Here is a 26,716-nt window from a genome sequence, read left to right on the forward strand (position 1 = left end):
AGGAAAGAGGAGGACACAGGGTGAGTGAGGAAAAGCCTGTCCCTTTCCCCCACCCTGACACCTTGCCATTTTTGAAGCCTCAGTTTCTTTATCTGTAAATTGACCTAATACTTGAACCTGGGAGAGAAATGTACAGGTTCTTGGGAGGTGATTTTGAGACAAACCAGAGGTTCTTGGGATCATTATGAAGAATGAGAGAAAGGGAATTCCGAGTTTCACCAAGAGTTTAGGATTGGTCCAGCAAAGGATTTCTGGGGGTGGGCAGCGGGGTGGAGAGAGGAATGCAGCCCCTGGAATGAGGGCTGAGTGGAGGTGTGGGGCCTCTTTTGGAGAATTTTGAGCACAGAAGAGATTCTTTGCTGCGTGGGGCCTGGCCTGGGTGCTGGAGATTGTATAGCATGCTCATAATTTAAGGTGGCTCCAAAAGGGAGCAGTGACTAGTGGCTGGCACAGCAGAGCACATGACTGCATCCTCCCTAATGGGTGTTCCCCAGTGACCTTGCCTGTATGGAGGTATAGGAACAGAGATGGTAACCCCAAACCCCACCCACCCAGCCAGCCCCAACACCATTGCTCCAACCTTGAGCTGGCCTTCCTGACCAGCCTTTCCTGAGTGGGCAGCTGATGGGGGAGAAGGATTTGCTCAGGACAGGATGATTCTCCCATTTCCAAAGAAGGCTCCAGTCACATGGGAGAGAGAAACCTTCCAAGTGCCTGCACCCCCAGGAAGATTCTTACCGTGGAAGCCTGGGCCTGGAGACTCCGGTCAGAGGAGGGTGGGCCTTCCAGGGCTTCCTGGCCACGGTGGTGGGTCTCTGAATGCATTAAACACTCCTGTGGATTGGGGAGAGCAGGGAGAACTAACCCTCAGGGTCTACTGTGTACAAGGCACCTCCACAGCTGTTATCATCCTGACAGCCAGATAGGGTGGATAATCTGATCATATCATCTTTGTTTTAGAGATGATGAAGCTGAGGCTCAGAGAGGTCAAGTGATTGCCCTAGGTCACACAGCGGTATGGGAGCAGCCAGGTCAGTGAATCCATCATCTGGGCTTTGCCGGGGCCTGCACCACCACCTCGGGCAGTGCCCTCTTCAGGAGGAAGTCCTATTTTTCTGTAAGCTGCCTTCTCGTGTGGAAGCTGGGTACTCTACTACCTGGGTTCGTTGCCCTTGGGATGGCATGAATGCCAAGCGATGCAGGCAGGGCGCCCGCAGACTCAAAAGGCCAGGCCCTGCCTTCGCCAGTAGCCGAATCGCTGTGTGACTTTCGGCCGCCACCGAGTCTCTCTGGGCCTCTCTCTTTCCACCTCTTCCTGGGGAAGCCCCGGGTAAGTTTATTTATAACCTAGCCCCAGGTGCGCCGCCTCGGGAGGTGTGAGCGAGGCCTCGGCACCCTCACCTGAGAACCAGCTCCCCGGCTCTGGCCGCTGGTTATGTAACCGGGTGTGCGGAGTAGGGGGAGCCGCGGGGCGGGGCGCTCGCGGCTATTCCGGGCGCAGCTATTTTTAGCCCCATTGATGAGGCTGCGTCGGCCGCCGCCGCCGGGATTCCGGAGACGTCAATGGGCACGCGTCACGGTCCCCGCCCCGCCCGCCGGGGGAGGCGCGCCGGGGCTGGGACAGCGCGCGGGCGGCCGCGGGCGCGGGGGAGGGGGGCGCGGCGAGGCCGGAACTGCGGGCGGGGGGCTTCCTGGGGGCGGGGGGCGCCGAGCGGCGGCGGCGCGGCTGCAAGAGCGCGAGGCGGCGGCGGCGGCGGAACTGGCGGGGTCCCAGCGCGGCGCCCGCGACCCCCGGCCTCCAGGCATGGGCGCCCCTGCGGCGCAGAGCAGCTCAGGGCCTGCTGGTGCGCGACCCCGGAAAGCAGGAGTGGAGAGGCTAGAGGAGCCCGCGGGGCCAGGTGAGGGGCTGCCGGTGTGGCGGGAGGTGGGCCCCAGAAAGGCTGGGCAATCTCGGGTCTTTAGTGGATGCCTTGGGGCGGGCTCAGGGCCACGCCGGAGTCCCGCTTGGAAACTGGGGAGTCGGGGGAGGGACTGGATTCCCAGCGGAACTTGCTGGCTCAGAGTCAGTCCCCAAGGGCGACGGCCAAGGCTTTCTCTCCCCAGCCCGCCAAGGGTGGGGTTTGGCCCACGAGGGGCGCTGGAGGTGGCCAGGCCAGAGAAATTCCTTCCATTTCCCCGCCGGCTGCGGGAACCGGTTCCAGGAGCGCGGGAGCTTCCAGGAGTCTACCAGGAGACCCAGCCGGGAGGGACGGATGCTGCGCGATGCAACCCCTTCACGGGACTGAGTCAAGAAACCAAAGCTAGGGGTCTCGTGGAATCAGGCGGAGCTGGGGATTAGGACTTGGGGCTTGTGTCTCCCAGGCGTGTTTTTTTGGTGGTTGTTTTGTTTTTTTGCCGCAACATCTTCCCTCCTTGTATTGGGAGGGGTGGGGGCGCGGTATTTCCAGACCTCCTTACCATGGTGGTCTGTGTTGAGGACAGGACACAGTTCCCTGACTTGGCTCATTCCCCTCCACAACCTACCTCCCCCCTTTTTTTTTTTGAAATGAAGTCTCGCTCTGTTGCCCAGGCTGGAGTGCAGTGGCGTGATCTCGGCTCACTGCAACCTCCATCTCCCGGGTTCAAGTGAGTCTCCTGCCTCAGCCTCCCCAGTAGCTGGGACTACAGGCGCCCGCCACCACGCCTGGCTAATTTTTGTATTTTTAGTAGAGACAGGGTTTCACCATATTGGCTAGACTGGTCTCGAACTGCTGACCTTGTGATCCGCCCGCCTCGGCCTCCCAAAGTGCTGAGATTACAGGCGTGAGCCACCGCGCCTGGCAGGCTCATATCGTTTTTATGCCTTCGTTTTTGATAGATGACCTGGTGGATAGGGGAAACGCTACAGAGGTGGTTTACAGTGAATTGTTAATTTGGATGTGGGGCTAGTATTAGCGGCACATTGGGAAAACGCAGGCTGAGCAGAGGTCGGTTTCACAACAGTTATGCCCAGTGGGTGCTGATGGATTTGGGGGCTGTTGTCAGCCTGGCCTGGAGCCCTAGTGGTGGGGCTACAAGACTTGCTCCTAGACCTACTCCAAGTGAACGTTTAAGATCGGTGACTTGGATGAAGACTTAAAAAGGAAGTCAGCCGACTCCTTGTAGTCATGCAGAGCTGTGAGGAATGACAAGTGCACAGTATAAAATCAAGATTCTAATTGAAGGCAACTGGGCAGAAGGATGGGCTGAGATTAACAATGTGAATGTGACTGACGAGGCCTGTGCTGAGGCCTCTGCTGGACTTAAGAAAGTCAGCTGAGGAGTTCAGGCCCTGTGCCTGGCTCAAAGGCCCAGGAACCCAGGCCCTTAGCTTCTGAGCTGTTCCCTGGACGGAGGCTGTGGGACTGCTCTGTGCAGTGTGAAGCCTCCATCCACTACACAGGTCCAAGTGGGCGGTAGGGGGAGCAAGAATGCCTGATTCTGGACTCCTTGGTTAGGCTCCCTGGGTTCTAATCTCAGTTTTGCCAATTCCTAGCTGTGTGACCTTCGGCAAGTTGCTTAACATTTCTTTCTGGGCCTTAGTTTCCTCATTGGTAAAATGTTTATAATAATAATCCCTTCTTCATAGCATTGTGAGGCTGAAATGAGAAAATGCATGTAAAGTGCTTAATGTATCTGGCACATGTTGTTTAACAAATATTAGCGGCTGTTGTTATTGCTAATAGTAATAATATTCCCATTTCTGGGTAGGGATATTGGCCAATGTAGAACTTGTACTCAGGAGGCCACCAGGGCCTGTCAGGCAGAGGGCCTGTCAGTGGTGTCCTGTTGCAAGGAGCAGTTTAGTTAAGAAAAGACTAAAATACTTGCTAGGAAGGACTAGAATGAGGCTTCCTGTGGGCCAGTGCAGGGGACAGAGCAGGGATCCAGGGACTTTTAGAGTCAGGGATGTGATTCAACATAAGGAAGAACGCTCTGGCTCTTGGATCTGCCCCCAAATGGAAGGGACAGCTCTTGAGCTGGAATGCTGTCCCCACCTAGCTGACCTTCCTCCCAGCACAGCTCCAATGCAGGCATGTGCACCCCCCACCTTTCCACGCACACTTACTGAGCACCTGCCAGTGCTGAGCAGAGTTTAGAGACTGCAGATTCTGCAGTGATTCTGATGGACAGCATCCTTACATTCTGGTTGGGTAGACAGGTAATAAACCAGTGAACAGATGTGAACATTAGACCTCTGATGAATAAAAATCAGGCTAGTGTGGTGGGGTGGGGGTACAAGCTGTTCAGGGAGGTGACATGGGAATGGAAACCTGGTTGATCAGGAAGAGCCAGTTCTGGGCAGAGGGAACGGTGGATGCAGAGGCCCTGAGTGGGGAGAGAAGGCCCATGTGACGGGACCACAGCGAGTGGCTGGGAAATGAGGTTGGTGGGGAGCAGGAACTGGGGACTGAAATCTGGCCTGATGGTCCACCCCATTTTGGGGGTCACTTTCTCCGCCAAGCCCACTCAGCCTTTGGTTTGCCCTCTGCCCAGTGCAGATTGTCCTTGACCTTGGTTCATCCCTTATCAGATCCTGGGGCTCTGGGATCTTGGTGTGCTCATTCTTGGCTCTCCTGTGGTTCGGGGCACGCTGCCTAGCTTCCAGGGGGTCCTCAGTAAATGCTTGTGGTGTGACTATTGAGGGGGGCATTTTGATCTGGAGCAGGCAGGGAAACAGATACCTGCTTGAAGATGCTAAAATCATTTGTGGGCACCACCAGGTGCCAGACTCTGGCCCCTGTTCTGAGAACCAGATGGGGAAGAGCTGGGTGCTCAGGTTGGGCCTGATTATGGTAGGTGGTATTTGGCCCTCCCTACCCTTCCTTCTCAGCAGTGGGCTGGTAGGGAGAAAAGACAAGGCTGGGGGAAATTATAGACCAGTTTCCAGGGGATGGGAGGATGACACTGTCATCCTGGAAAGCAGGTGTAGTCCATGGGCTGGGGCAGATTGGAAGCCTCGTCTTGCTTTCTGTTTAGGGTTAAAGATGCTCCAGATGTTCCAGTCTGCCCTCCCTTCCCTCCTCTCCTGTGGCCTTTTCCTGCTCCCCATCATACCCACAGGATCGGGAGGGAGGGGTGCTGGTAATGTCGTAAGGGGAGAGCCTGGGTACTGTGGGCCAGAGGTCCTCCCCTTGGCCTGTAGACCTTGGGCAGAGGTCAGGAGGACGAGGAAGCCCATTGCCCACCCTCTGGGGTCCTCCTCCTCTTTGTCCCTCCTAGCTCCCATCATCTCCTTCTCTTTTCCCAGACCTCATCGGTCTTAAGGGCAGTCCAATAGCCAGTGAAGGCCTGGTCCTGCCCTCACTCTGGAGCGTAGTCGAGAGGAGAGAGCACTGGAGTGGGTGGAGGAAGAGAAGGAGAGATGTGGGTCAAGGTACCCTAGCTGAACGGGGTTAGGGGAGAGCTGAAGAGGCTGGGGTGTGGGGTGAGGCACATAGTTGGCTTCCACCCTGGAAGGAGAGGCCAGGTGCCCAGGGTGCCTTGGACTAGGAACCAGGGTCTGTGGCTAGCTTTTATGTGTGTGTCCTCATTGAACTTCTCCTAATAATGACATGTAGCAGATATGTGTATCTAGCACTGTCCTAAGTCTTTTACACATTAACTTTTTTTAGCCGGGCGCAGTGGCTCACGCCTGTAATCCCAGCACTTTGGGAGGCCGAGGTGGGCAGATCACGAGGTCAGGAGATTGAGACCATCCTGGCTAATACGGTGAAACCCCATCTCTACTAAAAATACAAAAAATTAGCCGGGCGAGGTGGCGGGCGCCTGTAGTCCCAGCTACTCGGAGGCTGAGGCAGGAGAATGGTGTGAACCCGGGAGGCGGAGCTTGCAGTGAGCCAAGATGGTGCCACCGCACTCCAGCCTGGGCGACAAAGCGAGACTCCGTCTCAAAAAAAAAAAAAAAAAACTGTTTTAAAAGCCTGCTGATAACCCTGTGATTGTTAATTTTAGAGATGTCATCATTTTTACAGATGAGGAGCATGAGGTACAAAGAGATTATGTAATTTGCCCAAGGTGATAAGCAGTGGAACTAGGATTTGAACCCAGACAGTCTGGGATCCCACATCCACTCTACTCTGAGTGGAACCCTTGCCTTTTGGGGGCCTCTGAGGCTTTAGGGGCCAAACTAGAGCCTCTTAAGGAGAGAGGGGTATTCCGCTCTATCCTCACAATAGCTCCCTTCCTGTGCCTGCAACATGCCCTTTTGTGCACGTCAGAGAAGGGTATGAGGTGGAGGGACTAGATGCTGATGTGTTTATATGGCTCTGAAATGCCCCAGATGCTGTCAGCAGCTCCTGGCCACACCCTACACCCCTGGAAGCAGATTGCCTGGGGCTTGGGCCCCCAGGCTCTGATGCCTAACCCAGGGAGGTCCTTGGGATGGCTTGTCCCCCTCTTGCGGCCTGGATCCTGCCACTGCTCCCATTCCTGTGTGTCCTGGCCATGCTATCTCCAGGGAATGTGCTTGCTGGCTGGTTTCTCTTCACTCACATCGACTCTCCCTCTGTAGGCCTCCACCATGGACAGAGGCCAGGCCCTGCCCCTCCCAGGCAGCCTGGTGCCTTCTCCTGGGCCCTGACGGCTGACAGGATAATGTGGTTGGCCAAGGCCTGTTGGTCCATCCAGAGTGGTAAGTGTTCTGTTATTGTCCTTTGTACACCCCTCCAGCAGGTGGGGTTGGGGGGCAGAGGTGGGGGTGGAGCTGCCCAAAGCGGATGTGGTTAGGGGGATGGAGGGGAAACCCCACGGAGGTGGCAGCCGAGGTGCTGTTCAGTGTGGGGGATCTGATTTCTTCAGAGGTGGGGGTAATGTGGGTGTGGGGACTGGGGAAGCCTTATTTTCTTGGCAGGATAGGCTGGAGGGCTCTGGGCCCAGGTGACATGGGCTGGTAGGAATAGGGGATGACAGCTGCTCCCAAGGCAGCATGTGCCTGGTTCCAGGAAGCAGATAGGGTGGAATAGGGTATCTGGGGACTGGGCTGGGAGCATCATGGAGCAGACATGGCAGTGGGGAACTGGCCTGTCTCCCGGGTGTAGACACTTCTCCAGGTGAGTGCATGAAGGGAAGGCCGGGACCTCCACTCCCTCATGGAAAGCACGGTGCCTGCCCCTCCTTACTGCGGCAGGCCTGAGGGCCTATGGAGTCTGTGGTGTAGGGGGTGGCCTCTGTGAATGGGAAGGCAGGGACAGCCCTTCCACTACTTGTGATCTAGCACATCTCCTCCACTTACAGAAGAGGAGACTGAGGTACAGAAGGGAGAAATGACTTTTCCAGGGGTCCTGCAGTAAGGATGTGTAGAGCCAAGCCCAGAACCATGCCTCCTGGGTAGCTGGCAAGCACTGGCACCTGGTCTGATGGTGGAGGACATAACTTCCTTGACTGAGGGTGCTTCCAGAGAAGGCCCACACTGATCTGGGACTGAGAGGTGGACGACGGGAATGGGATTTCCAGCAGGCCTTTCCTGGGGACATGAGATGGGGCCAAGGGCACTGTAGTCCTGGTTCTGTGCTTAAAGGAGCTGGAGCTCTGCCTTACACCCCAGACAGACAGGGGCCATGAGATTCCCTTCCTCCTTCCCTGGAAGAGGGCCATCTCTGAGCAGCAGCCCTCCCAGGCCTTGAGAGATCCCGGATGAAGCAGGCGCTGGCTCAATATCTCCCTCAGCTTCCCAAACACTGTTGCCTCAGAGGGGGTCAGCGTTCAGGGTGCAGAGAGCCTTGGAGAGGTGGCTGGGGTGGGGAGGATGGGATGTCTGGTCCCAGCCTGGAGGGAAGGGGGAAGCCCTGGGAAGCAGGGCCTCCTGTTCTAGGGGTGGGGCTGGGTGTGCGCCTGGCCTCCCAATGGCAGCAGGCGCTGTACCACCAACCTCGGGCCGAAGACAGGGAGAGGAATTACTGTAAGAGGCAGGTGTTCTCTTGTCAGCTGGAGATCTGGACTTGGGAGGCACGTGAATGTAGATGACAGCAGTGGCCAGGTGTCCCTCCCTCAACTTGGCCCCCACATCCACCCCCAGTCCAGACCCAGCTTCCTAAGCACCCAGCTCTCCCTCTGGGTACACAGCAGCCTTGGTGGGCAGAATTCCTTGTGTTTACCTCGTCGTCTGGGTGATGGTGGTGAGTGGGTGGAACTCCCATGCCAGATACACTGCCAAGGCCACCCTGAGGGGCTGCCAACCGGGGCCCCATGAGTGCTAGAGCTGCTGGTCTTGTGACGTGGGCACCTGTCTGCCAGGCCCGGGCACGGGCCCAGGGTCACGCTCATGCCGGGGCTCCCGTCAGCTGACTATTTTGGGCTCTTGCTGACCTGGGCCAAAGTCAGGCCCAGCCAAGAGGGCCCAAAGTGGCTCCCCCCATCCCCAGAGGCCGGCTCTGGTTTCTGCTATATAAACAGAGGAGGACACGCCGGCTTGGAGGCAGCACCACATCCAGAGCCTGCTCAGCTGCTGCCCGGCCTCGGCTGCGAGGATAGGCTGGCTGGGCAGCACGTCTCTCCCCACAGGGCTCCCTGAGGCTGCCAGAAAGAGCCCCCAACCAATCTTGGGATTCTCCCTTCGTGCGGTTGTCCAGGACCTTTGTCCAGGGTCAAAGCAGATCGTGAGGAGGAAGCTGGTGAGTCTTGGGACGGGGACATTGAGGAATGGGAGCTGGGCTGTTTGGATTTTTTCCCATTGCGACTGTCATGCCAAACCCTTTGGCCTTGGGCTGCGGGGAGGAAGCAAGGGTGGCCAACAGTTGGAGGCATGAGTGTGCAGCTTGACCACAGCTGGATGACGATAGTTGGACTTGTGAACGCTGTGACTGAGAACTGGGAGAGGTGGACAGAGACAGGTGATGCGGTCTAGCTCCTTCCTCAGAGCTTCCCCACAGGGTCCGTCTTCCTCTCCTGTCTGCCCCATCTGGATGAGGCACTGGTCACTGCGGCAAGTTTGGTGTCCATTGGGGTATCTCAGGATTGGCTTCTGAGTGGGGGCCCCTGAGCCCCCACTAGTTGGGACTGAGTGGCTGGGCCAGGGGCTTGGTGCCCTGCTGAGCCCTCAGCCCCTGGCCTGTCCCCCTTGCCGGGCCCTTGCCGGGCCTCCCAGCTGCTTTGGGTGCCTGAGAAGCAGAGCTGGAGAGAGGTCTGGCAAGTCTGCCAACCAGCTTGCCACAAACACGCTCCGGGACCTGGGCCAGGGACTCTGGCCCAGCATGGAACAGGCAGCAGCTCCTTACGTGGGAGGCTCCTGTGCTCTCCTTCCCAGTTCTCAAAAAAAATTTTTCCCCTTTCTGAACGTGAGTCTCTAAACGAATCCAGAGCCTGTGACTAAAAATACTTTAACAATAGGAAAGTGCATCAGTCTTTCCGGCTGGGACTCGTTATCAGAGGGTTTTTATTTTGGAATTTGAAATTCTGCCCGCATGGGCTGGGTGGAGACCTTGGACAGAGGCAAGGGAATTTGGTGGATGTTGATGTTCTGCAAGGTGGTGGGAGACCCTCCAAGGTGAGAGGAGAAGAGAGCTGGCCAGGAGCTGAACAGACTGAGGGGGAAACCGAGGGAGGTTCAAGGCGTGGGCCAACCTTTCCCAAAGGAACTCCGTGATCTTGTCAGTGTTTTCCAGCCCCGTCTGGCTGTTGTTCCTGAAGCCTGATCTTAATTCTTTTGTGCTGTATGTTAATTTCTTCTGGCCTGAGAGGGAGGGAGGAAGGGGTAGAGAAATCACTGGACTGAAGATAGCCTCTGTGGCCATACCCTGACCTCCTTAATTAACTGGCTCTCTCCAGAGTATTAATTGACCACTTGCTGCATACAGAGTCTGGAATTCTCCCAGTGCCGGGTAGAGCCACATCGCTGGGCACACTCTCATTTCCTCTCACTCAGCCCAGGAATGGGAGAAGTAGAGATGGGGTTACTGTTTGTAGTTCCTGGAGCAGGAGGGCTGCTGGCTCCCCCGTCCAGCTGAGGACCTTGCTATCTCCTGCCCCTGCCAGTCCCAGGATTCTGCTGCAGGCCGCTGTGGTTGTCCCACTGCAGACACGAGTTCCACAGGGCCGAGTGCGGGACTTGAGTATGCATGGATTTTGGTATATGTCGGGGTCCTGGAACCCACCCCCCTGTAGCACTTCCCTGTGACTTGGAGGTACTGCCTGCCTCCCGACTTCCACCCTCACTTGCCATTACAAGTTTCCCACGACAGTGGGGGAGCCCAGGCCCCAGGCAGTGCTACATTTGGATGTTGAACCTCTCTCTCCATTGTGAACTGAATTCTACCAGCACTGGGACTGGTGATGTCTGCATTAGGCAGATGAGGAAGCAGTCTTGGAGAGGACAAGGGACTGGCCTCAGGTCACACATCAGGCTTGCTAGCTCCTGGACAAAGATGCCTCTGAAAGCTCTTCCATCTTTGGCCCCTGCTGAGAGCTGAGGGGAGGGGTGCAGGCCTGCCTGGGTCCCTGGGAGGCTGGTTTTGGGGAGATAATGATACATGTGCTCATGGTAGGGCTTGGGCAAGGGCCAGGAGAGCAGAGCCAGGGGTCTGGGCCTTACCCTTCCCCCCTGGTTCCCAGAGCTGCCCATGGGAAGCCCCCGGGGCAGTAGGCAGTGCTTCCCTGCCCACAGTGCAAATCCCCCTGCCCACTGCCAGAGCAGGAAGAGGAAGTGGCCAGGTCAGGGCTGGCGATAGACCCTGGGGCCGAGGGGAAGCTCCCAGGGCCACTTCTGAGCTGGAGAAGGCGAAGCTCCTTTTGCCCACCCCAGGGGAAGGGTGTGGAGGCCCATGGGTGGGGACAGTCTCAGTGAAAGTAGGGCAAGTTCCTGACCTCTACTTAGTAGGGGCGGGGCCCAGCCCAAGGTGGAGGAGTAGCGTGGGAAAAGGGCTGTGTAATTCCACTTCCTTCATCTCCTGTTTACCCATCTCTACCCCCACCCTCTGGGCTGGGGAATGGTGATGGACATTGGCTGCTCATCTGGGGCCTGCCCTGGGCTACTTACCACTGAGGATGTATAAAGGATCTTCCCAGCATGGGGTAGCAGACAGTGCCCTTGTCCTCATGGTGTTCACATCTGGTGGGTGAGAGATGGGTCTAAGTACATGATAAATCCCTGGGCCCCATAAAATTTGACTAGGAGGGGTAAGGGCCTGGTGAACTGCTCAGAAAATAAACTGTGTTGTCAGCAGGAGGACCCCTTTCTACTATGAGATGCTGCATTCCCTGCTAACCGTACTTGTACTCTATCTATTGATAGAAATAATACATAATAAGAAACAGCCACTGTGGTTTCAGAAGCACACACTTGAAAGAATTGTTCTCAATAAATTCCATCTGCATCTGGATCCATATGAAGAAATATGTCTCTCTCATTCAGGCGTGGCTATTTAAAAATAAAATTTGGGCAGGGCGCGGTGGCTCACGCCTGTAATCCCAGCACTTTGGGAGGCCAAGGCGGGCAGATCACAAGGTCAGGAGATCGAGACCATCCTGGCTAACACCGTGAAACCCCGTCTCTACGAAAAATGCAAAAAATTAACTGGGCGTGGCGGCAGGCACATGTAGTCCCAGCTACTCGGGAGACTGAGGCAGGAGAATGGCGTGAACCCGGGAGGTGGAGCTTGCAGTGAGCCGAGATCACACCACTGCACTCCAGCCTGGGTGACAGATACCATCTCAAAAACAAACAAAAAACTTTGGGGGGAATATAAATAATACAGAAAAGTGCACACATCATAGGTGTACAATTTTTTTTTTTTTTTTTTGAGACAAGGTCTCACTCTGTTGCCCAGACTGGAGTATAATGGCATGATTATGGCTCATTGCAGCCTCAGACTTCTGGGCTCAAGCAATCTTCCCACCTCAGTCTCCCAAGTAGCTGGGACTACAAGTGTGCACCACCACATCCTGGCTAATTTTTAAAATTTTATTGTAAGGAACGGGTCTCACTGTGTTGCTCAGCCTGGTTTCAAACTCTGGGCTCAAGCAGTCCTCTAGCCTCGGCCTCCCAAAGTGCTGGGATTTCAGGCATGAGCCACAGTGCCTGGAGTACAGTCTTTTTTTTTTTTTTTTTTTTTTTTGAGACAGAATCTCACTGTGTCGCCCAGGCTGGACTGCAGTGGCGCGATCTCGGCTCACTGCAAACTCCGCCTCCCAGGTTCACGCCATTCTCCCGCCTCAGCCTCCGAGTAGCTGGGACTACAGGCGCCCGCCACCACGCCCGGCTAGTTTTTTGTATTTTTAGTAGAGACGGGGTTTCACCATGTAAGCCAGGATGGTCTCGATCTCCTGACCTCGTGATCCACCCGCCTCGGCCTCCCAAAGTGCTGGGATTACAGGCTTGAGCCACTGCGCCCAGCCTTCAGTACAGTCTTAAGAGTATAGGTTGGCCAGGCGTGGTGGCTCGTAATCCCAGCACTTTGGGAGGCCAAGGCAGGTAAATCACGAGGTCAGGAGTTCAAGACCAGCCCGGCCAACATGGTGAAACCCCGTCTCTACTAAAAATACAAAAATTAGCTGGGCGTGTTGGCGGGCACCTGTAATCCCAGCTACTCGGGAGGCTGAGGCAGAGAATTGCTTGAACGCAGGAGGCAGAGGTTGGAGTGAGCTGAGATTGTGCCATTGCACTCCAGCCTGGGTGACAGAGCAAGACTCTGTCTCAAAAAAAAAAAAAAAAAAGTACAATTTGATGACTTTTCCAGAGTGAACATGCTTGGGTGATTATCGTCCAGATGGGGAACTAGAATGTGTCCATTTCCACAAAGGCCCCCATTGTAGGCACCTCCATTTTCAGTTTATAGGTTGTGTGTGTACCTGGTTTTGTGGTTCACTTACAAGACTCAAGGCCCATGGGGCCAGAAGCCACAGCCTCTGGAGGTGAGAGTCTAGGGCCAATGGGTCCTGCACAAAACTGGGAGTTAGGGGACCTGAGTTTCAATCCTGCCCCTGAGCCTCTGTTTTTGTCTTTACACAATGCAGATTGTAATTCCAAACCTGGAAGGGTTGGGGAGAGGGTTAAATGGAAGAATCCATGTGAAGTGCCCTGGCCAAGGTCTGACCCACTCCCAGTGAGAAGGAGCTTATTATAAATGAGTTAGTTGGATATAGTGACTTAGGAAAAAAAAAAAGAGTTGGGCTGGTCCAGACTCTAAGCTGAGGTCTTGGAGGATCAGCAGGATTATAATAGAAAGGAGGAAGGGAAACAGTGTGCCCAGTGGGTCAAACAGTATGTGCAAAGTGGGTGATGGGAAGGTTTAGCTCAAGGTCCTTATATGGGGTCGGTGGGGAACTGGGGTGATGAGGGCAGATGGATAGGCTGGGCTGTGGTGCGGGGGCCTGACTACTGGGTGGGGTTGTCTCTTGTTTCCAGCATGACATCTTCTCTACCTACCCTTCTGTGTTGTCATGGCCTTGCCTTACCTTCAGGTCCCTGTCTCTAGTTTTGGATACCTCTCTCATTATTACCTGTTCCCTCCTACCCCATCTCCCTGACAATTAGCTGTTCACTCTGACCTTGTTCTTGAAGGTTGACTTGGGGGGGTGTCTGCTGGGAGTCTCTGGCCAGTCTGGGACCAGCATTTGCTTTAGGCCTCCCAAAGTCCACATCAATTGTGCCTTTCTCCAAAGTTCCACTAGCTGGACTCCACTCTCTCAGAGGCCCAGGCCATCCTCCCTGGAGGGGCCCACAAGGCCTGGGATCCCCAAGCCCCTTTCACCTCTCTCACCTTTATCTTAGGCTAGGTGCTCCACATGGGAACCTGCATCGGTGGCCCCAGCTGTGTTTCCACAGAGGGACTTTGCCTTTTTCTCCTTATTTACTTATTTTCAGAATGTGGTGTGTTGAGCACCCCCACCATTCCCCACCCCTGCAAGCATGGCCAGGTGGCAGCTGTAGTTTCTTATCCTCCTCCAGGCTTTGGGGCAGCAGGACTGCAGCCTTCATGACCTGCAGCGGCTTGGGGAGGTGGGGCCTGGGCTGCAGGCCCAGATCTGGAGGCTAGATGCTGAGATTCAGACCAGGGACCGGGACAGCTCCTCACCATACTCAGTTTTCCTTAGGCTTATGGGTGGGCCTACCTCACGGGATGGTCTGTGCCACTTTTTACAAATGCCAAGTTGTTAGGAGGAGAGGAGGGTGCCTGAGCTTGAGGCTGGTTCAACTCTCAAAGAGCTAGCAAGGCTGGGTGGGGGGTGGTGGCTCACGCCTGTAATCCCAGCACTTTGGGAGGCTGAGGCAGGCGGATCACGAGGTCAGGAGATTGAGACCATCCTGGTTAACACAGTGAAACACCGTCTCTATTAAAAATACAAAAAATTAGCTGGGCTTGGTCGGGGGCGGGCACCTGTAGTCCTAGCTACTCGGGAGGCTGAGGCAGGAGAATGGCAGGAACCCGGGAGGCGGAGCTTGCATTGAGCCGAGATCGCGCCACTGCACTCCAGCTTGGGCAGCAGAGGGAGACTCCATCTCAAAAAAACAAAACAAGAGCTAGCAAGGGTGGAGATTGAGCACAGACTGGTCAAGCCATAGACAACACACCTGTTCTTGCTGGTTAGCAGAAAGAACATTGGCTTGACTGATTATCTTTTGCTACCTATTAAAATTGGTTTTATTTTGGCCAGGCGCAGTGGCTCATGCCTGTAATCCCAGCACTTTGTGAGGCCGAGGCAGGCGGATCACGAGGTCAGATCAAGACCATCTGGCTAACACAATGAAACCCCATCTCTACTAAAAATACAAAAAAATTAGCCGGCATGGTGGCGGGCACCTGTAGTCCTAGCTACTTGGGAGGCTGAGGCAGAAGAATGGTGTGAACCCGGGAGGCAGAGCTTGCAGTGAACTGAGATTGTGCCACTGCACTCCAACCTGGGCGACAGAGCGAGACTCTGTCTCAAAAAAAAAAGTTAGTTTTATTTTCTAGGGAAGGCCCTGCTGGGGTGGAGGGAGACATCCTGGGGCAAAGCAGGTGCTAGGTGAGGAAGCCAGCCTGTGACACAGCTGGGATCGGTTCCACCCAGCAAGACACTGTGTGCTCCTGAGCAAGGTGCAGCTCCTCTTGGAACCCTTGTCTCCTAATCTGCAAAATGGGAGGACTTGAATTCTATACGTGGTTTTAAACCTTTTTTTTTTTTTTTTTTAAAGCTGTGGAGTCATTTTCCACAAAAGGATTCTGTAAAATCCAAGCAAAATCTTATGGAAAAGCCTAAGAGAAAGAAAAGCAAAACTTTGGCTGAAATGAGGTAGGGATCCTGGATGGGTCCAATTGGCAGCATCCTGCCCACACTTCACGCTCAACCAGTGGCCTTGAAGGAAGATGGTTTGGGGCAACCCAGAGCTCTCTGCAGACACATTCACGTTGAGACTGTATGCTGGGATGGAGGGTTCTGGCAGGTTCTGACCAGATCACTGGCCATCAGCATTACAGTCACCCCTCAGTATATGAAGGGAGTTGGCTCCAGGACCCCAACTTGTACTGTGAATACTCAAGTCCCACTGTTGGCCCTGTGGAACCTGCAGATACTAAAAGTCGGCCCTCTGTATATGTGGGTTTTTGGATCCATGTTGGATTGAAAAAATCCCCAAATCCCCATATAAGTGGACCTACACAATTCAAACGTGTTGTTCAAGGGTCAACTGTATGAAGACTGCTCCATCTGTGGTGGACAGTGAGGCTTTAGAAAGAGAAGATAGGCAGGCTACTGGATAGTCTTCATGGGTGTGGGCAAGGAGTGGTCACTGCGCGCAGGCAGTTGGTCTGTGGGACCAGTGAGGCATGGGCTGTGGCTGGCAGTAGGAAAGTGGGAGAGGCTGAGTGCAGTGGCTTATGCCTGTAATCCCAGCACTTTGGGAAGCCAAGGCAAGAGGCTTGAGCCTGGGAGGTCGAGGCTGCAGTAAGCCATAATCGTGCCACTGCACTCCAGGCTGGGCGACAGAACAAGACCTTATCTCAAAAACAACAAAACAAAAATGGGGAGAGGAAAGGACCCAAGAGATGTTCCAAAAAAGAATTTCAGGAAACAATGAAGAGTTGCAAATGGGGCATCAGGAGCAGAGATTAGGTGGCAGGCAGGGGGTGCAGAAATGACAGGCTCTGTCTGGAACAGCTTAATTTTGAGGTGCTTGTGGGACCTTTGAGTGGGCAGAAGCGGGGGCTGGAGACGAGGGTGTGGGAAACCTGTGATGGGGGTTGAGGGCGGAAATCAGGAGCAGGCAGAGCCTCGGGGCAGAGGAAGTCCTATGGGGTGACCAGATGAGGTGAGAACAGGGTGGGTGGGTGCAGGCTCAGTGGAAGCAGAAACTCATGGATATTGACTTACATGGGAAGAAGGGGAATGGTTGGGGGTCGCAGTGGGGTGGCAGGGCTCTCTTTTCCTTGTGGGTTTTTTTTTTTTTTTTTGAGACGGAGTCTCGCTCTGTCGCCCAGGCTGGAGTGCAGTGGCCGGATCTCAGCTCACTGCAAGCTCCGCCCCCCGGGTTTACGCCATTCTCCTGCCTCAGCCTCCCGAGTAGCTGGGACTACAGGCGCCCGCCACCTTGCCAGGCTAGTTTTTTGTATTTTTTAGTAGAGGCGGGGTTTCACTGTGTTAGCCAGGATGGTCTCGATCTCCTGACCTCGTGATCCGCCCGTCTCGGCCTCCCAAAGTGCTGGGATTACAGGCTTGAGCCACCGCGCCCGGCCCCTTGTGGGTTTTTTGTTTTTTGTTTTTTGTTTTTTTTTTATTCCCTTCCCTCTCTTACCTTGCCATGAGGGCTCCCCAGGCTCAGGAGAGATCAGGGTGGACGGGTGACGGCCAAACCAGGGAAAGCTCCTGGTGACTGAAGCCTGGTCTGTGCCCAGCAGGGCCCTGGCGGGCTGTTCCGCACTCCACCGGGCAGATGATGACTGGTCAGAGCTGCCGGTGCTCTCTGATGTGGACAGGGGGAGGGGGATTGATAAGAGGCGTGGAGAGATCCCTAGAGATGCAGTCTGTGGCCCTGGGTTCCACCCGTGTGCCACCACTTGGCTGTGTGACCTTCAGCAAGTGCCATTATTTCTCTGAGCCTGTTTATTTATAAAATGGGGAAGAGTTCGCACAAGTTTGAAAAGATTTCTCAGGCTCCACCCGGTTCTGAAATTCGGTAATTTCCCAAGTAGGGTGCACTCCCCCTGTAAGGGGCTGGGGAAGGGACGGTGCGAAACCAAGTTCAGCTTGTGGAGTGGAGCCGGAGCTGTTGGCCCGAGCTTGGGCCTGGCCAACCAGTGCCCTCCGGAAGGTCCTGTGTAGGGAGACTGCCTGGGGGGACTAAGAGGGGGCTCTGACGTCTCAGGGGCAGCCTCTCAGCCTGAGATCCTGCTGGGGAAGCCGCGTCCTGTGCACTAGCTGCGCCTAGGGCTGAGGTGAGGGCGCAGACTCCCCAGGGTGTGTCCAAGTTGCCTGTCCCAGCCCACGGCCTGTCCTGACCAGCAGCGGCAGCAGCGACACCCTAGGGCTCCAGAAAGGTGCAAAGGCGGGGCTGGGCTCGGAGGGAGCCAGAGGGACCGGGCGCGGTTGGCTCCCAGGAGCAGCTGGAGGGTGAGGAGATCCTCGTCCAGGGAAGCCCCAGGGCCGCGTCTCTACAGCGCCCCTCGGCGCTGGCCCTCCCGCTGGTTATTTTGGACCTGGGGGCCCCCAGCTGGGACCCGGGTCCGGTGCGGGGAGCCTAGTGGGCCTAGGAGTTGCTATTTTTAGCGGGCGCGGCGGGCGCGAGGAGCCTATTTATAGATCAAACAATCCGCGCTCCCTGCGTCAATGGAACCCCGCGTGCGTCACGCGCGCAGACATTCCAGGCCCCCCCTCCTCGCCCCGCCCCCTCGGGCTCCCCGGGCCGCGCCTCCCCCTGGCCGCCTCCCGCCGGAACCGCACCGCCCCCCGCGCCCTTGTATGGCCAAAGCTCGCCGGGCGGCCTGCGTCAGTGGCGCCCCCGCCCCTCCCCGTGCGTCACGGAGCGCTTAAGAGGAGGGTCGGGCTCGCCCGGGGAGTCCCAGTGGCTGAGGCTGCGAAAGTTGGGGGAGTGCACAGAAGAACTTCGGGAGCGCACACGGGACCAGGGACCAGGCTGCGACTCGGGGCGCCGGTCCGGGCAGGGGCAGCGGGAGCCGGCCGGGTAGGTTCCCTTCGGGGAATGTGCATCTGTTTTTAGGGGTGGTGCATGAGGGAGATGGGTGTACACGCGGGCAGAAAGGATGTTGTAGGGCCAGCATGCAGGAGGGCGGGTGTAGTGTGCAGCTGTAGTGCAACGGGATAAGAACCCAGGTCAAACTGGAAACTACGGGGTGCGGAGTAGGAGGTAGGGGAGGTTGACTACCTGCAAGGTGGAAGCCACAGGGAGTTGGGGTTGGCGCCGGGAGTAGGGACTTGTCCAGCAGGCGGCTGGCCTTAGTTCAGTCTCCTAGGGTGCCCAACTGGGCGCATGGTGCTCTGAACTTGGGTGGGTGTGGATGGGGATCACAACACCGTGGGGGAACAGGTACACAGAGCTTTGGTGCTGCTGGGGATCCATACGACTCCAACTGGGATTGGGTTTCCAAAAGGCTCTTCTTCCTCCCAGCCTGTCAGCCCCCTCCCAGTGCCCCAGTTGTTTTCAGCTGTGGCTGAGTTGGCAGGAGTTCCCCACCCTGAACTTTCTGTCTGAGGTGCGTTAGGAAGCCTCCGGATCACTGAAGGAAGTGACTGGCTTGGTGACTGAGCTGTGGAGGGCTGCTTGCTCTGTATTGAATAAAGGAGACTTCTTGGGATCAGGGGCAGGGTCTCTGGAAGCACAGGGAGGATTGATTTCGCTGGGGCTTGGATCGTGTGTGTGTGTGTGTGTGTGTGTAAGAGACAGACAGACAGAGGTGGAAACCCTTGTCCTTGGGGATCCTGGATAGAAGTTGCCAGTGTTGGAGTCTTGGGGCGGTGCTGCCTAGAGGATACCTTCCAACCATTCCAGCTCCAGATGCGGATCATCGCTATGCCCCCTCCCTCAGTAGTCCCTGTTGGATCTTATAGGTAGGGTGCAGCCTGAGGCTTGTTCAGCAGAACAGGTGCAAGCCACATTGTTGCCAGGACCTGCCTGAAGCCGGATTCTCCCCACTCCCTCCTTCAACCCCGCCTCTTCCTCCTCCTGTGGGACTGCTCCCCCTTCCCATGAGGCTAGATGTAGGTCGTATCTTGTGTTGTTAAGAACCTGCATGAAGGGGGAGGGATTGATGGGGGTTGATCCGGATGTGGGACGTCCAGGTGGAGAAACAGGATTTGAATAAGGCAGGAACGAACGCCCAGTTCTGCCCAACTGCTGTCTTTCCTCCTTCACCCCCAGCCCATCCCTGCCCAGGCTGTCCTAGTGCAGGCAGATGTGGCCACCCTCACCTCTTGCAGGGTGCTGCATGCCTGTGGACTGGTGCCACTGGGTGGATGGGGCCCGAGCTACGAGGGTCTCTGTTGTCTTGGTTGGTTATGTGAATGTCAGGCTAGGGGTGGAGGTGCCCTGTTCAGGGCCCGTGGAGTTAGAAGAAAGGCTAGAACCAGAGAGGACTTCCTGGGTTCTTGGCCAGGAGGTGGTGACAGGCTTTACCCCCATCCCTGCACCCCTTGATTATGGTACTCTCTGTTCCTGCTTGATTTCTTCTCCAGCTTCCCTCCTTGACTGGTGAGGCCAGAGTTATGCAGACCCCAGACATGGAGGTTGGGAGGGAGACTGTCCTGGAGCCGCCTTTGCATTATTTTTTGACCATTCTGTGAATATGAGGATCTACCTGAATGATGCTATCTCTGTTCAGGCTCTCTTCAGGCTCCTTGGGACTGGGGGTGTGTAACCCCCTTCGCCTGAGCCCCTGGATTCTTCAGGGCACAGACCCCGATTTAGTGGAGGGGCAGAATGTCTTCCACCCACCCACCAGCAGGCTTCTCCTTCCTGCATAGCCACCTTAAGTCTTCTGCTGGACTCTCACAGTTCTCTTATTAAAATAACTGAGGGCAGCAGAACATTCTTTTAAGGTACTGTTGTCCATTCTCCTGGGAGTCCAGGGGGCTGTGGTCTCCTTCCTCCCCCTTCCCCTGTCCCCAGCAAATGGCCTTTAAAGGTCTGGAGCCAGGTTACCGATGAGGAGGCCTAGACTGCCTTCCTCTTTGCTTCTGGAGCATCTTGGGCAGTGCAGAGTGGCTTCCCTTCTTAGGCAGCTGGGCTTTCACTCCCAGCTCCTCTTCCATTTCCACGATGTCTTTCTTCCTAGGCACTGCGAGGGGAGGAGAAAAGGGGCTTTGCAGAGGCTGGGATGTGCCTGGGAGTATTCCCAGGAAGTGCCTGGTTGGCGAAACAACCCAGGGAGCTGCTGCTGGGAGCTGGGCTGAGGCTTTGCTGAGCTGCCTCTCCCACTCACCCTTTTCCCAGCCCCCACCACGCCTTCCCCGGGCGGGGGGGCGGGAGGGTCAGGGGGCTAGAGGAACACAGCTTCCCCCTGTTCCAGCAGAGAAATGCTGGCTGGATGCCTCCCCTAGGGTTCCCAGGCTGACTAGGGTGTGGCTGGCCTTCTGACGGAGCCCACTCATGCTGGGCCGCTGCCCAGGGGCTTTGTGGCATCTAAGTCGAGACGGTACTCAGGCCAGGGGTCAGGATTCCTGGGTGCTCTGGTCTTGATGCCTCTGTCCCATCTTTAGGCTGGGATTCCTGCCACCTTGCTACTCTGGGGCCCAAATACTTTGAGACCAGGCTATAGGCTTCTCTCACTGACTCTCCTTTCCCTCCCTGGGGTCTCCTCTCTCTCCAGAGATGCCCTGTATCCAAGCCCAATATGGGACACCAGCACCGAGTCCAGGACCCCGTGACCACCTGGCAAGCGACCCCCTGACCCCTGAGTTCATCAAGCCCACCATGGACCTGGCCAGCCCTGAGGCGGCCCCCGCTGCCCCCACTGCCCTGCCCAGCTTCAGCACCTTCATGGACGGCTACACAGGAGAGTTTGACACCTTCCTCTACCAGCTGCCGGGAACAGTCCAGCCATGCTCCTCAGCCTCCTCCTCAGCCTCCTCCACATCCTCGTCCTCAGCCACCTCCCCTGCCTCTGCCTCCTTCAAATTCGAGGACTTCCAGGTGTACGGCTGCTACCCCGGCCCCCTGAGCGGCCCAGTGGATGAGGCCCTGTCCTCCAGTGGCTCTGACTACTATGGCAGCCCCTGCTCGGCCCCATCACCGTCCACGCCCAGCTTCCAGCCGCCCCAGCTCTCTCCCTGGGATGGCTCATTCGGCCACTTCTCGCCCAGCCAGACTTACGAAGGCCTGCGGGCATGGACAGAGCAGCTGCCCAAAGCGTCTGGGCCCCCACAGCCTCCAGCCTTCTTTTCCTTCAGTCCTCCCACCGGTCCCAGCCCCAGCCTGGCCCAGAGCCCCCTGAAGTTGTTCCCCTCACAGGCCACCCACCAGCTGGGGGAGGGAGAGAGCTATTCCATGCCAACAGCCTTCCCAGGTTTGGCACCCACTTCTCCACACCTTGAGGGCTCGGGGATACTGGATGCACCCGTGACCTCAACCAAGACCCGGAGCGGGGCCCCAGGTGGAACTGAAGGCCGCTGTGCTGTGTGTGGGGACAACGCGTCATGCCAGCATTATGGTGTCCGCACCTGCGAGGGCTGCAAGGGCTTCTTCAAGGTACTGCGCGGCCCCAGGTGGGGCTTTTTGTTGGAAATGAAGAGAGGCTGGCCTCTCATCCCATTGGGACCTGTGGTCACCCCCTGGATTCTCCTCCCAGCTAAGTTCTGTCCTGCAGGATGGGGTCAGCCCTGCCAGGTGGGCCGCCTTCCTGGAGACCCATAGATGCCAGGGCTGGAAGCTTTCATTCGACAGGACACTCAGGGGCCCATGGGATTGCACAGAGCTGGAGGGAGGGGTGAGATATGGGCAGATATGGGCTGCAGGGGTGCCTGGCCAGCCTCTGGTTTTTCTCTGCCTGTCCTCCCCCAACTCAAGGTTCTAGTGGGAAGGGGTGCCCTCACGCTCTCATGTTCCTGGCGTGAGATGAAAGGATCCTGGTGGAGGGTTTGGTTCCTGAGGACTAGGGGTGGACTTGGGAACAGGCTGTGTGTTTATCCCAGCGATGGTGCCTGCTTAACTTCCCATCCCCGCCCCCAGCCCTTTGGCCCTCTCCTATCTGCCCTAGGGAGAGGGCAGGCGGACAAGAGCCCATGAAAAAATACAGGTGTCTGGACTGCCAGAGAGACCCTGGTCCCCGATATTGTGTCCTGGGGTCTTCCTCAGAGGGAGAAACCTCCCCCAATGTCTTCAAGACTTTTCTCTCCCCCCCAACCCCCTAGCTCTCCCTCCCTTGCCACCCAAATGTTAGAAAAATAGCTGTGAACAGAGAGTGCTTTTGTCTGCAATGGCAGCAGGATCTGGACGGTCCTCTCCCCTAGGCTCCCCCCTCCCCACCCCACACTCTTGACAGCCTGTTCCGTGTTGCCCCCCCACCCAGCGCACAGTGCAGAAAAACGCCAAGTACATCTGCCTGGCTAACAAGGACTGCCCTGTGGACAAGAGGCGGCGAAACCGCTGCCAGTTCTGCCGCTTCCAGAAGTGCCTGGCGGTGGGCATGGTGAAGGAAGGTATGTGGCTGGGGTGCAGCCCAGCGGGGCAAGGGTAGGCTTAATTGGAGTGGGACCAGCAGGGTCCCCAGGCTTCTGCCCTGGATGACCCAGGGGAGGGCACGTCTTATTTCCACCCCATCTCTGAACCCCAGGCCTTGGAGGGAGGCAGCCTACACCTGCCTGGATTGTGAGGGTGGTGGCAGGGGGAGGTCCCTGTAGGGTACCTTGGATCTCAGGGGCTTTGGGTCCTAGGGACTCGGTGGGGCGCATCTCAGCAGTGGTGTGCGCGGCTTGGGCTGAGAGGCCCTTCCTCAGATCCCTTCCTTCCTCACCCCTACCCGTTCCTTTGCAGTTGTCCGAACAGACAGCCTGAAGGGGCGGCGGGGCCGGCTACCTTCAAAACCCAAGCAGCCTCCAGATGCCTCCCCTGCCAATCTCCTCACTTCCCTGGTCCGTGCACACCTGGACTCAGGGCCCAGCACTGCCAAACTGGACTACTCCAAGGTGAGGTCCCACCCCATGCCTGCCTCGGGGAGGGCTATGAGCACATGCAGTGCCTTTGTGCATGTTAGGAGAGCTGTCCCCTCCAGAAGGATAGAATGAGAAAGGAAGTTTAAAAAAGAAAGAAAGAAAAGCTACCCCCTCCGGTTTGATAGATCAAAGAGAGGAGCCCCCTCTGGGCTGACCAGATGGGAAAATGCAACCCCTCAGGCAGGTGGCCAATTAGAAAAATGTGTCCTGTTGGCAGCTGCAGCCCTGGGTTAATATGTGAGACTTGGCAAGCGAGAGCCTGGGCAGGATCTCACATCCACTCCCACCCCCAGGATCTGGCATCCAAGTGTCTGACACAGCCGTGTGTGGCAGTGGGTGCAGGACCCTGCCTGGGGTGCTGACCCCACTGGACCATCCTCCTAGTTTCAGGAGCTGGTGCTGCCCCGCTTTGGGAAGGAAGATGCTGGGGATGTACAGCAGTTCTACGACCTGCTCTCCGGTTCTCTGGAGGTCATCCGCAAGTGGGCGGAGAAGATCCCTGGCTTTGCTGAGCTGTCACCAGCTGACCAGGACCTGTTGCTGGAGTCAGCCTTCCTGGAGCTCTTCATCCTCCGCCTGGCATACAGGTGAGAGCTGCCGACTGTCTGCCCAGCCCCTTTCCCTGATACACCTGCCTGTGAACCACCCTGATCGCTCTTCGTGCCCATCTGCCTGCCAGGTCTAAGCCAGGAGAGGGCAAGCTCATCTTCTGCTCAGGCCTGGTGCTACACCGGCTGCAGTGTGCCCGTGGCTTCGGCGACTGGATTGACAGCATCCTGGCCTTCTCAAGGTCCCTGCACAGCTTGGTTGTCGATGTCCCTGCCTTCGCCTGCCTCTCTGCTCTTGTCCTCATCACCGGTGAGTGACCAGCACCACACCAGGTCCAAGGGAGTGGGTGTCAGGGAGTTGACTGGTTCTCAGGAGGGCACTGTCCCAGGGAGTTTGGTGAGCTGGGATCTAGCACTTTCTGGGCCCCTGCACTGCCCCGGGCTCATACCAACAGTAAAGTAGGGACCATAGGAATTGGAGATGGGCTCAGCTGCATCCAGCTCTAAAGCCCAAGACAGCCTTTGGTCCCAGACTGCCAGGATCTAGACTGCAGGTGTCATGTATGTGGCCTAGGGTATTGGCTTGTTTTTGTTGTTGTTGTTGTTGTTGTTTTGAGATGGAGTCTCACTCTGTCGCCCAGGCTGGAGTGCAGTGGCGTGATCTCGGCTCACTGCAAGCTCTGCCTCCCAGGTTCACACCATTCTCCTGCCTCAGCCTCCCGAGTAGCTGAGACTACAGGCGCCCGCCACCTCGCCCGGCTAGTTTTTTGTATTTTTAGTAGAGATGGGGTTTCACCATATTGGCCAGGATGGTCTCGATCTCCTGACCTCATGATCCTCCCACCTCTGCCTCCCAAGGTGCTGGGATTACAGTTGTAAGCCACCACGCCCGGCCAAGGGTATTGGCTTGTTTTGAAAACCTTCCTGTCAATTTTGCTGCATATAGAAAAGTACACAAATGGTAAATTTTTATAAACCACACTTACCCAACCAGCGCCTTGGTCAACAAAGAGCACATAACTGCCCCCCAGAACCCATTATTATGCCCCTTCCAGTCATTTGCCTTCCCCAAGGGTAACCACTACTTTTTATTTAAAAATTTAAAAAAATAAGATGGTACCTCACTATGATGCCCAGGTTGGTCTCAAACTCCTGGGCTCAAGTTATTCTCCTGCCTCAGCCTCCTAAAGTGCTGGGATTACAGGCATAAGCCACCACGCCCAGCCCTTCACTGTGACTTCTGACAGTGCAGATCAGATTGGCTGTGCCTGTTTTGGACTTTATGTAAATGTAGTTCTGCAGGATGGAATCTGGTGTTGAATGCAGAGGTTTTCAAATCTCTGTTTTTTAAAGGAAAGAATCCACCCTCGTTCCTTTTTTCACTTCAATTGCACAGGGGACCCCACTATATAGAACACAATCAGAGGTACTCTGGGCTGAGGGGTGTTGAGTTCTGAGGCTGAGTTTCTCAGAACAGTCTAGATTTTAAAAACCCAATGATCTAGCCGGAAAACCTCGGTTAGGATTTTATTTCCCATCTGTGACCCTGGGCAAGTCATTAGCCTCCTGGGCCTTGGGTTCTCACTTGGAGTATGAGGATAATGAGGGTTACTGCCTCTCAGACTTGTGATGATGCTTACTAATGGCCAACATGTGAACGCGCTTTTGTGAAGTGCCAGCAGAGCCTGAGGGGTGGTCGGGGCAGCAGTTTTAGGGGCCTGGGGAGGCTGGGGCTTTGGGGGCCTGGTTGTCAGATGTGCGGCTAATCCTGTACACTCCCCGCAGACCGGCATGGGCTGCAGGAGCCGCGGCGGGTGGAGGAGCTGCAGAACCGCATCGCCAGCTGCTTGAAGGAGCACGTGGCAGCTGTGGCGGGCGAGCCCCAGCCGGCCAGCTGCCTGTCACGTCTGTTGGGCAAACTGCCCGAGCTCCGGACCCTGTGCACCCAGGGCCTGCAGCGTATATTCTACCTCAAGTTGGAGGACTTGGTGCCCCCTCCACCCATCATCGACAAGATCTTCATGGACACGCTGCCCTTCTGACCCCCGCCTGGGAACACGTGTGCACATGTGCACTCTCATACGCCACCCCACGTGCCTTTAGTCCACGGACCCCCAGAGCACCCCCAAGCCTGGGCCTGCGCTGCAGAATGACTCCACCTTCTCACCTGCTCCAGGAGGTTGGCAGGGAGCTCAAGCCCTTGGGGAGGGGATGCATTCATGGGGGTGACCCCATGATTTGTCTTATTCCCCCAGCCTGGCCCTGGCCTTTATGTTTTTTGTAAGATAAACCGTTTTTAACACATAGCGCCGTGCTGTAAATAAGCCCAGTGCTGCTGTAAATACAGGAAGAAAGAGCTTGAGGTGGGAGTGGGGTTGGGAGGAAGGGATGGGCCCCACCCACCTGGGCAGCCTTTCCAGCCTCTTGCTGGCTCTCTCTTCCTACCCTCCTTCCACATGTACATAAACTGTCACTCTAGGAAGAAGACAAATGACAGATTCTGACATTTATATTTGTGTATTTTCCTGGATTTATAGTATGTGACTTTTCTGATTAATATATTTAATATATTGAATAAAAAATAGACATGTAGCTGGAACTGGGATTCAGTCTGTCTCTGATGCCCGCTCCCCACTCCCCCACCAGACACACCTCATCATTACATAAGAGATGGGTCGCTCAAGATGAAACTTGGATGTTACCAGTCTGAGCTGTCAGGCCTCAGTGTACTTATTTGTAAAAGGTGGATAATAATGACACCTGCTCCACGAGGTTGTTATGCAAAGCACTTAGACTAATTTCTAACACATGGGAAGCCTCCACTAGACATGCCTGGCTCATTGCAGGGGCCTGCAGTGACCGACTAGCCCAGGGGTTACTGCAGGACCCTAGCAATATACTTAGCCGCAGATCTCAGGGTTGTCACAGTTCCTAATCTGGACACATTATTCTCTGATTATTGATTTCCACATCCATAAAACAGGAATAGACCCAGCCTCACAGAGCTTTTAGGATCAGAGGAGTGTGTGTGTAATGTTTAGCATGGGCTGGGTTTAAGTAAGCCCAAATTGGTAGTA

General features: G+C 56.0%; 1 protein-coding gene and 1 long non-coding RNA gene across 11 annotated transcripts; one reads left to right on the forward strand and one right to left on the reverse strand.

The window, feature by feature from the left end:
- The first annotated feature begins 1,597 nt into the window (after window positions 1–1,597).
- NR4A1 (nuclear receptor subfamily 4 group A member 1) lies at window positions 1,598–26,238 on the forward strand. 10 transcript variants are annotated; one of them, XR_012420262.1, is made up of 9 exons: window positions 1,598–1,898; window positions 6,533–6,652; window positions 8,382–8,630; window positions 20,751–21,628; window positions 22,449–22,578; window positions 22,913–23,064; window positions 23,385–23,678; window positions 23,771–23,949; window positions 25,425–26,238. XR_012420262.1 is itself a non-coding variant. In XM_074006923.1 (9 exons), the coding sequence occupies exons 4-9, from the start codon at window positions 20,753–20,755 to the stop codon at window positions 25,679–25,681; spliced, it is 1,797 nt and encodes a 598-aa protein (XP_073863024.1). In that variant the 5' UTR covers window positions 1,598–1,898; window positions 6,533–6,652; window positions 8,382–8,630; window positions 20,751–20,752; the 3' UTR covers window positions 25,682–26,238. The 10 variants fall into 10 exon arrangements, 5 of the variants coding, with proteins under 5 accessions (XP_073863024.1, XP_073863023.1, XP_073863025.1 ...); XR_012420261.1 differs by having other exon boundaries at window positions 8,413–8,630; XR_012420263.1 differs by having other exon boundaries at window positions 8,521–8,630.
- On the reverse strand, window positions 9,377–17,695 carry LOC102115350 (uncharacterized). The gene is made up of 3 exons (XR_281930.5): window positions 16,724–17,695; window positions 10,991–11,062; window positions 9,377–9,688 (listed from the first exon to the last, which is right to left on the reverse strand). It is a non-coding gene; the product is annotated as an uncharacterized lncRNA (long non-coding RNA).
- Window positions 26,239–26,716: the final 478 nt, after the last annotated feature.

Source organism: Macaca fascicularis, chromosome 11 (assembly GCF_037993035.2).
Source record: "Macaca fascicularis isolate 582-1 chromosome 11, T2T-MFA8v1.1".
In the NCBI taxonomy this organism is placed as follows: Eukaryota; Metazoa; Chordata; class Mammalia; order Primates; family Cercopithecidae; genus Macaca; species Macaca fascicularis.

Coding starts and splice junctions, on each gene's coding strand:
- NR4A1 (XM_005570908.5), top strand. CDS start 1,805: ATGGGCGCCCCTGCGGCGCAGAGCAGCTCAGGGCCTGCTGGTGCGCGA. Junction 23,065..23,475: donor CCAAACTGGACTACTCCAAG/GTGAGGTCCCAC, acceptor CCATCCTCCTAG/TTTCAGGAGCTGGTGCTGCC. Junction 23,950..25,424: donor TGCTCTTGTCCTCATCACCG/GTGAGTGACCAG, acceptor CACTCCCCGCAG/ACCGGCATGGGCTGCAGGAG.